Source organism: Ahaetulla prasina, chromosome 2, assembly GCF_028640845.1.
Source record: "Ahaetulla prasina isolate Xishuangbanna chromosome 2, ASM2864084v1, whole genome shotgun sequence".
Lineage (NCBI taxonomy): Eukaryota > Metazoa > Chordata > Lepidosauria > Squamata > Colubridae > Ahaetulla > Ahaetulla prasina.
The window spans coordinates 303,697,418-303,715,131 of record NC_080540.1 but is presented as its reverse complement, the minus strand read 5'-3'; the positions used below and the strand labels follow the sequence as shown (position 1 = coordinate 303,715,131).

Here is a 17,714-nt window from a genome sequence, read left to right as displayed (position 1 = left end):
TCAGTGTGGGTTTGGGTCTGCTTTCTGGGTGGTTGTGTGGTGGTGACATCCTGTGTGGACCTCGTGAGTGTGGGTCTGGTGTCATTCCTCGTGTTAAGGACTCGTTTGTCAATAAGGGCGGGTTTCCAAATGGCTGGTAGGCGGGAGGTATCATCTCGTTTGTTCATGCTGTGTGGGCGTTTTTCTATCTCGATGGCTTCTCTGATTATTCTGTTGTTAAAGTGTTCAGTTTTGGCGATAGTTCTGGTCTTTTTAAAGTCAATATCGTGTCCTGTGGCTTTAAGGTGTTGGACCAGGGAAGAAGTTGGTTCCTCTTTTTTGACTGAGTTCTTGTGTTCTTCAATGCGTGCACTTATTCTTCTGTTGGTTTGTCCAATGTATGTGGTGGGGCAGGCGGTGCATGGGATTTCATATACTCCTTGATTTTCTAACTCAATTTTGTCTTTGGGGTTTCTTAGGATGGTGGATATTTTTTGGTTTGTGCAGAATGCTGTCTTGATGTTATGTTTGTGGAGGATCTTGCTGATTCTGTCTGTGGTGCCTTTTATATATGGGAGGAGGGCTGTGCCGTTTTCTTGTTCTCTGTCTTGGGTTTTAGTGGGGGGTTCTTTTTGGATTAGTTTGGTAATCTTATTTCTCTGGAATCCATTGGATGTTAGTATGTTTGTGAGAGTGTGTAGTTCGGTTCTTAGGTGTTGTTCGTCAGCTAAGTGTTTTGTTCTAGAGATGAGTGTCTTGGCTACGGAGTTGATCTGTGCTGGGTGGTGGTGTGAGAGTGCGTGCAGATAGCGGTTTGTGTGTGTTTTCTTCTGGTAGATGGTGTGTCCTAGGGAGCCATTGGGTTTCTTGTAGACTAAGACATCTAGGAAGGGAAGTTGATTGTTAACTTCTGTTTCCATGGTGAACTGTATTTTGGGGTGTAGGCTATTTAGGTGTCTGAGGAAGTTGTCAAGTTTTTCTTTCCCATGTTGCCAGATGGATGGGGGGGTTTTTTGTGCTCTGATTGGCTGGGGTGTGCTCTGATTGGCTGGGGTGTGTCCAGCACAGGACACACCCCAGCCAATCAGAGCACAAAACCCCTCATCCAATCAGAGCACAGCCAAGCTCCCACCCAATCAGTTCAAACCCCCACTAGCAGTTAAAAAGGAAGAAACAGCTGCAATCACACATTGCTCCCAGAAGCACGAAGCTGAAGCCTGAAGATGACGAATGAGACTTCGTCGAAACGTCGCCAAGACACTTCCAATTCTACGCGGGAGAAAACCCGAATAACCAAAGACCTACATACAAACACCCGCGAAAACCTCAGAAAACAAATATATATTATATTATATATGTTATATATATATATTATATATGTTATATATATTATATATATATTATATATATAATATATATATAATATATATAACAATATCACCCTCAAAGTTGGACTAGATGATCTCTTCTTCATTGTATCCTAAGTATTTAGAATTTATCGAGACTTGTGGCACCTCACTCTTTTTGCCTGAGAAAGAAGATACAGCCGAGAGAATAATTCAACACGATTTGCAGCATCAGTTCACTAAACTGCATTTGTCAATGCATAAATTGGGGGCTTCGATTGGCTTTCAACAGATAGATAAGGAAGACGACCCTCCATCAACTCTCCAGAAGCTTCTTGGATGAGAAGCAAAACATTTTGAAAGAAAAACCAAGAAAGTCCAGTTGCCTCTTGAAAAGCCATTGTCAGAGGAAAAACGACTCTTCCCACAGCGCTTTTGAGACAGCCGTGACCGGGGTGATTGAGAATCTCCAGGAACAGAATCTAATCCTCTTTCCTGCATGGTTGTCTGTTACCCCAAAGCCAAGCTACCTTCTTCCTTTCCTTTCCTGTTGTGGTGACCACCATCAAATTGAACCATGGTCAGCTCGGCAGGCAATTTCCCTGCAGTTGACCGTGGGATGAGAGCCCACTTGGCTCAGAAGGCTTTTGGGGAGGGGGAGAAGGGACTTGCCTTGAAGTACAAAGGGCTGCTCTCTTTCCTGGGCAGAAGGTGCCAGGAGGGAGCCTGGTCTCCTTCCCTCCCTCCCTCCCTTTTGTTATGTGGGGAAAGAGGGCCTGAGGCTACTTCTAACCCTTGCAGCCAACAGCCACACCTTCCACATGGATCGCCTCTAAGGGGATGAGCTCCAGAGCAGCTGACCTCCCTTGGCTCATTCCTTGCTCGGCCCAGTGGGGAGAGGCGGCATGGAGCCAGCTATGCCTCAAGAAACAGAAGCCCCAGTCTGTGGGGAGGGTGGGCGGGCAGGGCAGAGCATTTCCTGGAGGGACAGCCATGCACTCTTGCAGGGAGGAGCGTAAGACCAGCCCCCTCCACAGAGCTGCTGGAACTCAAGAGAACTCAAGACTTGCAGGCCAGCTGCCCCATCGAGCGGTCTGTCGGTCGCTCCAGCTAACCAGGGAGACCATGGCCGGGAGGGATCTGCAGGCAAATGCTGTGGGCCAAGATGGACCCTGGGAGGGCAGGGCTGGACCAAGCAGACCTTTCTGGCCTGGAATTTCACATTCTCCTCTTTGCCCGAACGTGACAGTTAATGGAGAAGCCGCCTAATTCGGATCAAAGGGCAAAACCAAGGGATTCCTTTTTGGGGAGTCGACAATTAAGGATCTGTTGGTCCCCAGAGGTTTTCTGGCTCCTCTCCAGCCCCAACCAAGGCCTTCTTGGGGGCACTCCAGAAGATCCTGCCAACAGCAGGACAGCAAGGGCCAGCTGGCTCCTTTGCTCTCCTCTCCCCTGTGATTCCCCTCCCCCCCCCAGCTCTGAGGCTGCATTTAGCCTACAGGTGCTAAATAAAAAGGCATCCCTCCCTTCACCCCACAAGGGCAGGTAAGAAGAGTTGCAGGACCTCCGTAGCCATCTAGTTCTCATGAAGCCACCCAGACTGAGAGCCATCAGCCCAGCAAGGGGGAGGCGGTGGCTGCTGCTCTAGATAGGCTTTCCAACTGCTCCACAGCTTCCCAGGCAAAAATTCCGACTTCAAATCATGGTCCTTGTGCTGCCCTCAATTGAGGCAGAGGTCCGTTCTGTGCCTGCAGCTCAATTCCTCAATTGTTGTTGGGTTTCTTGTAGACTAAGACATCTAGGAAGGGAAGTTGATTGTTAACTTCTGTTTCCATGGTGAACTGTATTTTGGGGTGTAGGCTATTTAGGTGTCTGAGGAAGTTGTCAAGTTTTTCTTTCCCATGTTGCCAGATGGATGGGGGTTTTGTGCTCTGATTGGCTGGGGTGTGTCCAACACAGGACACACCCCAGCCAATCAGAGCACAGCCAAGCTCCCACCCAATCAGTTCAAACCCCACTAGCAGTTAAAAGGAAGAAACAGCTGCAATCACACATTGCTCCCAGAAGCACGAAGCTGAAGCCTGAAGATGACGAATGAGACTTCGTAAACGCCGCCAAGACACTTCCAATTTTACGCGGAGAAAACCCGAATAACCAAAGACCTACATACAAACACCCGCGAAAACCTCAGAAAACAAATATATATTATATATGTTATATATATAACAATATCACCCTCAAAGTTGGACTAGATGATCTCTTCTTCATTGTATCCTAAGTATTTAGAATTTATCGAGACTTGTGGCAGCTCACTCTTTTTGCCTGAGAAAGAAGATACAGCCGAGAGAATAATTCAACACGATTTGCAGCATCAGTTCACTAAACTGCATTTGTCAATGCATAAATTGGGGGCTTCGATTGGCTTTCAACAGATAGATAAGGAAGACGACCCTCCATCGACTCTCCAGAAGCTTCTTGGATGAGAAGCAAAACATTTTCAAAGAAAAACCAAGAAAGTCCAGTTGCCTCTTGAAAAGCCATTGTCAGAGGAAAAACGACTCTTCCCACAGCGCTTTTGAGACAGCCGTGACCGGGGTGACTGAGAATCTCCAGGAACAGAATCTAATCCTCTTTCCTGCATGGTTGTCTGTTACCCCAAAGCCAAGCTACCTTCTTCCTTTCCTTTCCTGTTGTGGTGACCACCATCAAATTGAACCATGGTCAGCTCGGCAGGCAATTTCCCTGCAGTTGACCGTGGGATGAGAGCCCACCTGGCTCAGAAGGCTTTTGGGGAGGGGGAGAAGGGACTTGCCTTGAAGTACAAAGGGCTGCTCTCTTTCCTGGGCAGAAGGTGCCAGGAGGGAGCCTGGTCTCCTTCCCTCCCTCCCTTTTGTTATGTGGGGAAAGAGGGCCTGAGGCTACTTCTAACCCTTGCAGCCAACAGCCACACCTTCCACATGGATCCCCTCTAAGGGGATGAGCTCCAGAGCAGCTGACCTCCCTTGGCTCATTCCTTGCTCGGCCCAGTGGGGAGAGGCGGCATGGAGCCAGCTATGCCTCAAGAAACAGAAGCCCCAGCCTGGGGGGAGGGTGGGTGGGCAGGGCAGAGCATTTCCTGGAGGGGCAGCCATGCACTCTTGCAGGGAGGAGCGTAAGACCAGCCCCCTCCACAGAGCTGCTGGAACTCAAGAGAACTCAAGGCTTGCAGGCCAGCTGCCCCATCGAGCGGTCGGTCGGTCGCTCCAGCTAACCAGGGAGACCAGAAGTGGCCGGGAGGGATCTGCAGGCAAATGCTGTGGGCCAAGATGGACCCTGGGAGGGCAGGGCTGGACCAAGCAGACCTTTCTGGCCTGGAATTTCACATTCTCCTCTTTGCCCGAACGTGACAGTTAATGGAGAAGCCGCCTAATTCAAATCAAAGGACAAAACCAAGGGATTCCTTTTTGGGGAGTCGACAATTAAGGATCTGTTGGTCCTTAATGGGCACACCCTTCTTTTTTTTTTTTTTTTTTTTTTATAAAAAGTTTTATTTTTACAATCATATCAAATAATTCATCCAATGTACAGTTATATACAATTAGTCGGGCTTGCCCAGTCACCACCACCCTTAATGGGCACACCCTTCTTGGGGGCACTCCAGAAGATCCTATTCCGGCAGAATGGGGGGGGAACGCCAACAGCAGGACAGCAAGGGCCAGCTGGCTCCTTTGCTCTCCTCTCCCCTGTGATTCCCCTCCCCCCCCAGCTTTGAGGCTGCATTTAGCCTACAGGTGCTAAATAAAAAGGCATCCCTCCCTTCACCCCACAAGGGCAGGTAAGAGTTGCAGGACCTCCGTAGCCATCTAGTTCTCATGAAGCCACCCAGACTGAGAGCCATCAGCCCAGCAAGGGGGAGGCGGTGGCTGCTGCTCTAGATAGGCTTTCCAACTGCTCCACAGCTTCCCAGGCAAAAATTCCGACTTCAAATCATGGTCCTTGTGCTGCCCTCAATTGAGGCAGAGGTCCGTTCTGTGCCTGCAGCTCAATTCCTCAATTGTTGTTGGGTTTTCTTCCAGCTCAACTCAACCGGCCAAGGTCCTTCAACAATACCAGTTCCTTTTCATGCTGGTTGCTCTCCCCTAAGCCCCCTCCAGCTTCTCCTTGCCCCACAGATCCTGTACTCTGAGTGCAGTGCATGCAGCGTAGAGGACGATGGGTCCAGATGTCCTGGTTCTACCCCAAGGCTGCCCTGGTCCTTTCAGCTCCTGCTTCCGTGCTGGTGCTCCATTCATTCCCCCTTTGCAGCTAACAAGTGAAGCCTTCTAGCCGGTGCATCTGGCATTTCCTCCCCAGACGGAGGACCTTCACTTGGTCACAATGACTAGGCTAGGGAGATTCTCCATCATCATCCAGGTCATGGGTGTCCTAAAAGTGCTTTTTCCAAAAGGCAACTGGACTTCCTTGGTTTTTTTCCCCTTTGAAAACGTTTTGTTTCTCATCCAAGGAGCTTCTTTAGTTCAAGAACTTCAAGAACTGAAGAAGCTTCTTGGATGGGAAGCGAAACCTTTCCAAAGGAAAAAAAACCAAGGAAGTCCTTTGGGTTAACCTTTGTCACCGCTGAACACCATCCTCTTGGACTTACCCCTGCGGTCAAAGCTGCTGTGGTCATTTGGGAGAGGCTTCCCCGCTTGGACCCTGCCTCCCAATTTCCTGGAGGCCTCTGGCCGAGGCTGGGCTTGGCTCTAAGGCAATCTCCCTTCCCTTGGAGCTGCACAGCTGCAACACCCTCTGGATGCTGGGGAGCCCAACCCTCATCACCTGCAGCCAACAGGGCCACGGAGGCCACGGGTTCAGGGGAGGCTGTGCTAGAGACCGCCCAAGGGAGGGTTGCCATGGCAGCCCTTCTCAACAGGCTGCAACGCTGATGCTTGCTGGAATTCCTTGCACGACACTTCCCTGCACGGCTCCTGAGGGCCGAGCGCCTTCTAAGGACACGCTGGGTCCTCCTTCCTGCCTCCCAGTTCACGCTGGCAGCCACCACTCCTGCAAGCTGTGGGGGCCGGACGGGGCCCTTTCCCCATCCTGTGGCCCTTCCTGAAGCCGCTTCTTTTCCAAAGCAAGACCCAAAAAGGGGCAGACAGCCTCATCAGCAGCTTCTTCCAAGGCTGACAAAATCAGCACGCCTACCCAGAGAGAGACTCAGAGACTGAGAATTCTCACCTGGGAAGAACAATTCAGAGGAGTATTTTCTACTCAAGGAAGAGAGAATTCTGCTGTATGGGAACATGGGCTCAAGTCAAAATATTTACAGCAGAAGGTGACTTAATCTTGATTGCAGGAAGATGGGGAAGTGCGAGGAATGCAAATAAGGAAACGCGCAGAGGCAGGAGAAGCAGCTTACCTAGCGCCCAGCTGGCACAGGATTTCTCCAGCACTGAAGGCAGCCCAGCAGAACCAAACTAACCTGGGCCTGTCCCGGTGTCTCTTCAACCTCTCCTCTGCTGACCCCCGCCAGATGCCGGCCGTGGGGGCCGGGCTGGCTGGAGACTCTGGGAGTTGTGAGCGAGGGCAGGGTAGCCGTGGCAAACAGGTGGTCACAAGGAGGGGAGACCACAGGAAGGGCATCCAATGTGACACCCAAAGGCTGAGCTCATGCCTCCCACTTCAGATGGTGCCCTCTGGCTAACTGACTGCCTGGCTTTGCGCAATCCAAGCAGCCTCAAGCAAAGCCAGTTGTCGAAGTGTCCGCCATACCCAAAATGCACGCCGCCAGTGATAAAACTAGGGACTGAGCTGACCTATTTCCTGGATTCAAGACAAAATCCTCAACTACTTCATGAAGAAATCACGCTGAGCTCCCATCACGTGCTAACCCCCCGCCAATCAAGATTAACCCTAACCAAGCTCAGCGTGTTCAACAGACATGGTTCAGCATGTTGTATGAACATAGCCTGCCGAAGACTGGGATCAAACTCTTTGGGTGCCCCTAAACGGCTCCCAGCAGATGAAGCTCATCCACCCCCCATCTCGAAGAGCTCCTTGTTTCCACAGGCTGCTCAGAAAAGGGCACCGGTGCCTCCTTTGAAAAGCCAACGGCCAACTTCGGATGCCAACCGAGGTCCTGCGTGCAGAACAGCCGGCCAGGCTGCCAGGGGACTCAGCTGAGCACTGAGCACTGGGAACCGAGGAAGTGACCCATCGGCTCTCCCAGGGACACTGGGCTGGTCTTTGCCAGCAGTCGGGGATCCTAACAGTAGCCACACTCCCGCCATGTGTGGCACAGCCCCTCCTTTTAAAGAAGCCCCACCCTCTCTGAGGAAACCAGAGGGAACAGCTGTGCCCCTGGCCAAATCCTGTCCCCCCTCCCCCACACACAGCGACCCTTCCCCATGTGGGGCCACAGCCCTGGTCTCCTCTCCATGCTCTACCTGCTCACCCAGCCCCAACGTGGAAGCTCCTGCAGGGCCCTCTGCTTGAGGCACAAGGGGGAGAAGGGCCCCCAGCTCCTTTGGGACAAGGCAGTTCCAGCACCAACAAAGGGCTTTCAAGCTCTTTCGGGTGGCAATAAAGCCCCAAAGGACCGACCGGAAATATCTGCATTTTGATTTTGTGGTTTTGAAGCCCCTGCCTTTAATTTGTGGAAGTTGTTCTTGGGCAAAATCATTTAACTGACTCCTGAGCAGCAAGACCTTAAAACGCTCATTTGAAACCAGAACATGTGAATGTCAATAGCTGGGGATAAAACACTCCAACACAAGTCATCAAAAAAGCAAAAGTAAACAGACCCCATTCTCCACCCTGAGCCTTTCAGACGCTCAGCCGGGAAAAGACCGACAGGGATCTCGGCAGATGCCCGAAGGAGCAGCTCCTCCTTGGAGACAGAGAGAAGGCTTCTCCGGTGACGGGTGGGGCTCCGGCAGCCGCCCCAAAGACTGTCTCCCCACCCCGGAGACCTCCGTGCGGGTCCTCCAGAACTCTCACCTGCCCAGACTCACCTCAACGGCTGATGCACGAAAACCCTGAAGGAAATTCAGGCAATCAAAGAGGAAGAGGAAACTCCTTTGCCGGCAGCTCAGCCCAACCCTTTTGGTGCTGGACTCCTTCGTGCTCCCAGACAGCCACAATGGTCACATTTCTGGGAGGGCACAGCTGCCCCCCAACTCCCGGCAAGCCCAGGAGAGCCCCCACACACACACTCACTCTCTCTCTCGCTCTCTCTCCCCCCAGGGTCCTTCAAAGGAACAGACTCAGCCGTCTGCCTGAGACCCAGGATGCTCCCCAGCAGCTCTTAACTTCATGCTCTCTTCAGTGCTGGACTTCGGAAGGAGGAGACGAGGAGGAGGAGGAGGAGGAGGAGGAGGCGACCGCTTGCTGCCCACAGCAGCTCCACCCTCCCCCACCTTCCCACCCACCCACCCGCCCAGGAACAAATTAATCCCTCCGTCTTATTAGCATGGCAAGAACCACTGAGCTGAACCAAGGCAGCTCCTCCGGAAAACAGGGGGCCGGTGGGCTGGCAGAACAGGAGGAGGCGGGAGCTGGCAGAGCAGCGCCCCCTCTGGCTGGACTCTCCACGCTCCGAGGAGGGGGCTGGGGCCGACTGCTCTTGCACAATTGGGGGAGGGGAAGATCTGCTTTCCCACCCAGATTCTTCCGGCCCTAGCAGTGGGATTTGTGTCTCCTCGGCTGGAGGAGAATCAGAGGTGGGCTCTGCCTTCCAAGGGCCCCTCCCCTGCCTGGGTTCAGCCCACTGGACTGAATGCCCCCAGGCCCCCTCTTCCATGGCAGCTTCTCCTGTGGCCCTGGGCTCTTCCAGAGAGGCCACCCATTGCCTGCTCCACCCATTACTGTTCCAGAGGACTGGAAGTCCTGGGAGGGGCTCTGGCTGTCATCTTGACTGGATCGGGCACCCTCATTCGGAAGCCACCTCCAGAGCTCCAGAGAGCCGAAAGATGAATGGGAACAAAGCCAGTCCACAGCCTGGCACGTCTTGACCCCACACCCACTCTCCACTCTGGGGGCTGGGCAGCTTCTGAGAGATTCTGCCCGGGGGGCGGGGGGATTCTTCTCGGCTCTCCTGGCCTCCTCTTTGCTCCTCGTCAGCACTGCTTTCCTGGCCAAGAAATCCACCTTCTGGGAAGCCAGCTAGGGGCTCTCTGGCTCCTCTCCGGTTGGCACCAGGACTGGTGGGCATCATCCATCCTTATACAAGACCCGTCTTCCCTAAATGGGAAGACGTAGGTGGGTGTTGGCGGTGCTACATGGCACAACGTGAATGCCCTCCAATGCCTGAGGCGAGCAGAAACCAGGGAAAGAAAAACCTCGTAGAGCTGCAAAGAAAAACTGCCCCTCCCCCGGGCTGAGGAAGCAACGCCTGGGCCAGAAACGATAAGTCCCACAGAGGCTGTGGGGCCGGGATGGGATTCCCTGGGAAAGCAACCGTGGCTGAGCGGCTGAGAGCTCACAGAGGGGACAAGAGAAGGGCAGAGTCCTAGGGAAAGAAATCCGGAACAAAACTGACAGGTTTCTCAGCCTGGGCTGTCTTAAGAGGTGTGGGCTTCAGCTCCCAGAATTCCCCAGCTAGCAGGCCTGCAATGGAGCAAAAGAAGACCGTAACTGGGCTGCCTGTGCGCTGCAGAGGATTAAGCCAGAGGAAGCTCACGGTGATTCATCCATGCGCTCTGTGGCGCAGGGCTGCTTGCTCACCTCTCCTCCCATCAGCTCCAATCGATCCTTCCTTCCTCGCCAGACCGAAGCCTTGTGGGAACAGGCTGGCGCGCAAGTGGGATGCAGGGGGTGGGTTGTGTGACAAGCACCAAACCCCACAACCACTCAAGGGGGAAAGAGGCCCCTTCGCTGCCTGGCTGGACGGGCTCATTTGTGTCCTTGCAAACTCTTCTCTGCCCACAGGTTCCCAGATGGGCTGCCGGAGGCAACTTCGAATGCAGGCAGGTCTTGAGGCCTCCTCCTCTTCTCTCCGGCCGTTGCACGATGGGCCAAAGGGAGGCCTTTCTTCTGCTCCAGGGGAATCCTGGCCATGCTATGATTTCACACTCTTCTCTCAGAGCAATCCCTCTTCTCTTCTCTTCTCTTCTCTTTTCTTCTCTTCTCTTCTCTTCTCTTCTCTTCTCTTCTCTACTGATCTTCCGGCTTTCTCATGGGCAGCCCCTGGTTGCCCCCACCCTCCTGGTTATCCCTTTGCTGTGGATCTGAATGCTGGCTCTGGCCAAGAGACGCCCAAGAGCTCCCACTTTTAGGGCGCAACAAAGGTCCCCCAGGAAGCTGGCTCTTTTCCGGGCACCCAAAGCCCAATTGGGACAGTCCTTGTGCATAATCTCCCCCAAATTAGTTTAATATTTATTTATTTATGTACTCGTCTTAAGTACGTAACTCTGGGCAGTGATCAGATGTGCAAACCGATACGCAACCAGAACCTACAATCCTGCAGCATTTAGCCCAACAAACAGAGCCATACCTCAAAGACAATCTGGCCTTAATGCTTGCTGGGAAAGCCAAGTTTAACAGCTTCCTGGGTTTCAGAGCATTTATGAGAGGGGACTTGGGGTGTGGCCACAACCTCTGCCACAGAAGCCTTGCAGGGTGGTCCTTGGCACCCGGAAACCCACCAATCTAATGCCATGGACAGGGAGTCCAATGCCAGGACCCACCCCGCAATCCACGAGTCATCTCCCTGTCAACCGAGAACCATGGCTTATGACTTAGCACCCTGTATGAAGCTGGCCATCATGGCCAAGGCACCGTCTTTCTAACAAGTCTTGTGTGAGCATCCTGTCTGGGTGCAGCCATTCGCACCCCCAGGTCAGAGGCCTAAAGGGGATTCCCCCACATGCCTGTCAATCACTGCATGGGTGGAACAGAAGCCTGGCCTCTTCCATATGGCTACTCTTGGTGGACTCACACAACCAGCGCCACCAAGACAAATTAACTGACAACCGAGTTGACTAAAGGCCTAGCAGATGCATTCGCAGAACACACCAATTCCGATTATTCCTGGTTGGGGTTTTTGATAAATCCAATCTACCAGGTTCATTCGTAGTGTGAAGCATCAGGTGCCAACCCCAGTGGGCCACCTGAGCACAAAGAGGCTCCCTGAACGCCCAGGGGGGCAGCGGCAGGAGCCGAAACCTTCCTTCCTTTGCCCCTCTGACGGGCAGGGGATCCCCAGACCGTCTGGGCTGAGCAGATGGGGGGGGGGGGAGAAATGGGAGATGAGGAAGAGCCTGATGAAAGGAAAGGGCGCTGATTTGACCCCTGATTCTGAGAAAATTTATAGGGGCCAGTGGGAGGATGGAAAAAGAAGGTCTTGAGTCGGATGGATGGATGAAGCAGCATCGAAACACACCCAAGAAACTCATCAATACAGACACACACATATAATAGAGAAGTGAGATATTTGATTGCGAATGTACTAACAGTGGCTAGAATTGTGTTTGCTAAAAATTGGAAAAATGAGAAAAACTTCAACACAAGATGAAGTTATTAAGAAAATAATGGAATGTGCTGAAATGAGCAAATTGAGATTTGAAATTAGAAAGCAGGAAGATAAACAATATTACAAGATATGGGACTTATTTTATCAATGGGTAGATAAAAAATATGGTAATGAAATTTGGTAGAAGTCTTTACAATACAAGAATTGTAGAAATATACAAAATATAATATAAAGATGTATTATTATTGGATTGATTCAGTATGATGAAATGAATTGCTTAACACAATGTAAGCCGCCCTGAGTCTTCGGAGAAGGGCGGGATATAAATTCAAATAATAATAATAATAATAATAATAATAATAATAATAATAATAATAATAATAATAATAATAATAATAATAATAATAATAATAATGGTATAATATAAGTTAACTTAAAATCTAGAACATTTTGTATGAAGTGAGGGAAGAAATACCCATAGTTAAATAAACGATTAATGAGGACAAAATATTTGGATATACACTAGATTGATAAAACGTGAAATTAGATAAATTACAAACGATGAATATGGTGAAAATGCACAAAAGATTTGTAACCAACGACACACTGTCTGTATTTGTAATTGAAGATGATGCTATGTTTTTACGTATGTTTGTTTAAAAAAAAAAATTCAAAAAAAAAAATACAGACGCACACACCCTGGACACACACAGACACGCACACACACAGGTCCTTTCTCCCAAGCAAGAGCCCACCAGATGTTAGCAGTCACCAGGGCCCTCCAGAGGCTACTAAGCCCAAGACAACCAGAGTTACAACCAGGGCCGGGTGGCTGCTGCACAATTCCCATCACAGCGCATTTTCTTCATTTTGGGCCTCTTTGCCAGCTCAACAGCCTTAGGAGGAAGAAGGGGGGGGGCTTCTCTCATACACCCCCATCCTGGACCCACCCAACTACCAGAGTGTTTCTTTTTAGCGTAAGGGAGATGCAACACCATTCCTCGCGGTGAACAGATTTAATTCGCGGGATGAATTTGCAGAAAAAGCTGATCCCAAAGCATGTAAAGTCCAGGTGAGCACGGAAACTTCTCACCTGGATTCTGAGAAGAATAAAAGGAAGCTATAGTCACGTTGGCCTAAATATTAAAATATGGGGGGGGGGCTTCCTGATTCCCCCCCACCCCCCCGTAGCCTTTTCTCAACGCCAGAAGGTTTGTGCTTGAGTACCGTGTCACCACGAGGGACCTTTGTGCAACCTTTCGCCTTGGCCCTTATCAAGAGTCAGAGAAAGAGGCAGCTGGGCAGCCCCTCTCAGGAGTGGCTCTTTTCTTGACAAGAAATCATAAAGTGCCTGGTGTGGGACTGGAAGAAGCAATGCCACTACAAAGCCCAGCAGGCACAACTGGGATCTCTGCCGTGCCCAGGTCTTACCTCTCAGGTTCAGCCTCCTGCCCGCCCAGGCCAGAGGGAAGCGTTCACTCAGGATCCCCCCCATCAACTGGCCAGATTCAGCAGTACCCCCGTACGATGCCCCAACTCTCTGCATCCCCTCCTTCTCAGCGACGCCACTCGAAGAGGCCCGACCAGCCCACGAAGCCCCCCCATCCCAGGGCAGAAGCACTTCTCTGCCTCCCCACGAAAGAGATCAAAGCAGAATGAAACGATGAGTGGGATCGACTCAAGCAAAAGGATTCCTCTCCCAAAGCTAGGTGGAAGGGCAAGTCTTTCGTGAGCCCCTCGGGGTCCTCCTGGGCGCTTTAAATGTAACCCTCCGTACATTATTTAAACCACAAATATTTCCAAAGTCGGCACCGACAAAACTCGAAAGGTCTTGCTTTCGAGTTTTACAAAGGATTTGCATTTCCCAGCCTAGGAAGATGCTCCTAGCTGAAGAGGTGGCCGGCTTGATTCAGGGGGCGGACAAGGGATGCGGGGGGCTTCGAGCAACAGACCCCCGTTGTTGATCTGCATGCCACAGAAGCCACGTGAGGAAACCTGGCCACAGTCCACAGCAAACTTTTCAGAAATCCCAGAGATGTCTACAGTAGGGATGTCGAACGTGGCCACTTTAAAGCGTCTGGACTTCAACTCCCAGAATTCCCCAGCCAGCGCAAGGGAGTTGAAGTCCAGAAGCCTTAAAGTGACAGACACCCCGGCCTACATAAAATCGGCATTTCTTTTGATTTGGTACCCCAAAGCACACAGGTCCTGTCTGCATTATCTGGGGCCCCCCGGGGCGCCTCGAAACACAGATCCCATTCCCTGTAGTGGGGGTGGGAAGGTCTCTATCCTTCAAGAGACTCTGCTCTTCACACAGGCTGGCCTTCCCAGGGCTGAGGAGTGGCCTTTGGTCTCAGCCACTGAAGGCTGCCCAGTTTCTGGAACCTTGGAGTGGTTTCTTGGACCACCGAGAAAGCCTCCCCAAGACTCTTCATGCAAAGAAATGGAAGGAGGAAAAAATTGGCTTTACCTCCTGGAACTGGAGCCGGACTTTGGTGATCGCTCGGATCCAACGGGCTCTCGCTGGAGCAAAAAGCGGCGACTCGTTTTCATCCAGGAGGCTGGCAAGAAACAAAGAACACAACAAGAATGAAGTGGAGCTAACATGAAATTGAGTATTTTCTTTTAACTGAGAAAACTGGAATTAGAGGGATCCTCACTTCCATTGCTGCATATTTACACTGCTGGCAGAGCACAAACTGTAGAAATACATTGACTACAATGATGGGTCAATGGGACAAAGATGCCACTGGTTCCCGGCTCCACTCAAAAGGCCCCGACAGCAGCTGGGGGGCCCATTGGGCAGCCAACTTCATGAGATGGCTGGGAGAGACCCTCCTGCTCCAAGTTCGGCCTGGGTGGGCTGAGGGCAAAAGGCTCCCCACCCCAAGGGAGAAGCCCTTCCCTCCAGGACCCCTTTGGGAGCAAAAGAGCAAGAATGTTAATGGGACATTCTTCTTAATGACCTTTATAGCCATTTTTTCTGCCGTGGCTCCTGACCTCCGGAACTTCTGGCTCCCGAGGAGAGATGGGCTCCTGCCCTCCTAAGAGCTGAAGGCCCAGGTGGCTTGGGGTACCTATGGGGGTGTTTCACACTGGAGGTGGTTGGCTAATTAAAATCTAGCCCCGCCTCCCCCCCACCCCGTCCACTTCCCTCCTTTTTCCATCTTGTTAATGATTTTATCTGCGGTGTTATTTTAGAACTGACGATTTAAATGTTTTTTTACAAATGTTTTTATGCTGTCAACCACCCAGAATGGTTGGATACGAGATGGGTGGCTAATACTTTAAAGGACCAAGATGGGGGGGGGGCTTGTGCAAGGGCCCCAATGAAGAGGAGGAAGGTCACTTTCTGGATGTTTCTCTAGAGGTAACCACAGATTTCTGAAGGGCTGTCAGACAGGGGAGGGAGCAGAATTCTTCCAGATTACCCCACAAGGGCAGGGCCACCCCAAGAACCCGGTCAGGCGAGGTGGGCAACTGCTGGAAGTCCTGAGAGAGAGAGACTGGACGGTCACCTGTCAGAGGTAATCTAGCATTCTGCTCTGATGTCCACAGCTGCCCTTCTAACCGGAGAGGGACAGATGACCTCCCTGGCCAGGCGATGGGATCCTGGGAAGCCATGGAGGGAGTCGTGGGTCAGCTGCCTCTCTCAACGGGAGGCAACTCTGGGTGGCTTACAAACAGTAAAAGGATGAATACAGAAATGACTAAAATTAATATGACTACGCTATATAAAAACTGGAATCCAGGAGATGGAGGTCCACAGGGAAGAGATCAACCTTTCAACTGGTTCCAGCGGTGAGCAACACCCCTCCCCCCTGGGGCTCCAAGTCAACCTGCAAAACCAGGTCCTCAGGTGTCCTCTGGGGCCAGGAGCCCAGCAGAAAAGGCCCTTCTCCCTCCAGCCAAAATCCCTTGGCCCACGAGGTCCACAGCAGGCCCCTCCCACCAGAGGCAGGCTAGTTCCATGGATCAAGACCCCCACAGACCTATTCCTCTTTCAGATGATACCAATAATTAAGAAAGATAAGAATCTTGAGGAATGGCAGAAGGGAATTAACAAATTTATATGGGAAGGTAAAAAAGCTAGGGTTAAAATGAAAATAATTCAAGATTCTTGGGAAAGGGGAGGTTTAAAAATGCCCAATTTTAAATTATACTATGAAGCAGCTGCTCTCTCTGCAATAAGTGATTGGTTTAATTTAACGGAGGAAAGAATTTTGAATATAGAAGGTTATGACTTGCTATATGGATGGCATGCATATTTAATTTATGACAAAAAGGTGGATAAGGCCTTTAAAAATCATGTGCTAAGAACTGCTCTTCTGCGTGTTGGGAAAAAATACTCTTATAAACTAAATTATAAGGTTCCTATCTGGGCAAGTCCTAGACATACAATAGAGAATATAAATATAGAACAGAATCAGGAAATGATTACATATAAAGATCTTTTGTATACTGAAAGAGGTAATTTGCAATTAAAATCTCTGCACGTATTAAAAGAGGAAGGGAAAAATTATACTTGGTTTCAATATGAGCAACTACGTGCTAGATGGAAGGAAGATCAGAAAATTGGTATAGAGCAGAACGAGGGAAATTTGGTAAAGCAAATTAGAAATCAGTCTCAGGAGCATATAAAGAGATTTTATAATGTGTTACTTGAAATAGATTCTGAAAGGGACTTGGTAAAGGACTGTATGATAAAGTGGGCACAAAATTTTCAGGAGCCAATATTATTGGAAACTTGGGAAAAATTTGGGTTAGAAATGTTAAATTCACGAGGCACAGAATCTGAGGGAAAAATTTTTATAAAATGTTTTATAGATGGCATCTAGATCCTAAAAATTATCGTATGTATCCAGATATGCAAGCAAAATGTTGGAGATGTAATTGTGATGACGCTACATATTTTCACATTTGGTGGACTTGTAAGGACATAAAGGCCTTTTGGATAAAAATTTGGTGGATTTTACAAAATGTTTTGAAAAGAAGATAAAGTTCCTGCCGCAATTTTTCTTGTTGGGAATTATTACGGATTGTACAGTAATTGAGACTAAATTGATTTTAAATCTAATAACTGCAGCAAGATTACTAATAGGACAATATTGGAAGAAAAAGAAGTACCAACAATAGAAGAATGGATATTGAAAGTTGCCAATTTGGCTGAGATGGCGAAGATATCAGCCTTTTGAAAGACAATACGCAAGAAAGATACTTAAAGGAATGGAAAAATGGATTGACTATATTCAACGTAGATATCAGACTAAGAGTTATCAGACTGTTTTTGAATGATTATGATGTATTATTTTTGATTGTTTTCGGGGGAAGTTAGGAATTGATGATTGTAGGGGTATAATTAAGTTGGGATGAAATTTTTTTAGCATATGTTTGTTTTATTTTTAACTATACCTTGTGTTCGTTCCGGGAAGTCGGGGGGGGGTTGTGAAGGAGGGGGAGAGGAGGGGGGGGAAGGGGAAAAAATTTTTTGTAAAACTTTTTGAATAAAAAAAAAAAAAAGACCCCCACAGACCCACAGCAGGGAGTCACAGTTTCCTACCTCCCTGGGAGTTCCGGAGCAGCTTTGGGGGTGTCCTCTCCCTCTCCTGGGAGCTGAGAGCGCCCCCCCTCCTCAGCCTCCTCTTCTTCTCCTTCTCGGGGTGCTTCCTGGGACTTGGTCGGCTCGCTCAGGGGCTCCTGGATGTCCGGCAGGGTCAGATCCACAGAGCCCACTTCTGGGAGTTCCTCCTCGTGCTCTGAGCTGGGGGGGCTGCCCTGCTCTGCCTCGCTCAGCTGAGAGCTGCCCGAACTGATGTTGCAGGAGGAGCCAAACTTGCCACTGCTGGCAGGACTGTTGTGGGGGGGGGGAGAGAAAAAGAGCAGGTGAGTGTGCAGAACTTGGGGAGCTCAAAGGGTGGAGAAGGAAGCGGGTGTGTGGGCAAGCAGGGCTGGCTACC

General features: G+C 50.3%; 1 protein-coding gene across 1 annotated transcript in view; it reads right to left on the bottom strand.

Annotated features, from left to right (window-relative positions):
• LOC131190759 (uncharacterized) overlaps positions 1–17,714 on the bottom strand; it is a 148,802-nt gene that overhangs the window by 70,209 nt on the left and 60,879 nt on the right. The window contains exons 12-13 of the mRNA XM_058168114.1: positions 17,318–17,608; positions 14,228–14,318 (exon numbers count right to left, since the gene is read on the bottom strand). Of these exons, the coding sequence (XP_058024097.1) occupies positions 14,228–14,318; positions 17,318–17,608 (382 nt within the window). The remainder of the gene's footprint in view (positions 1–14,227; positions 14,319–17,317; positions 17,609–17,714) is intronic.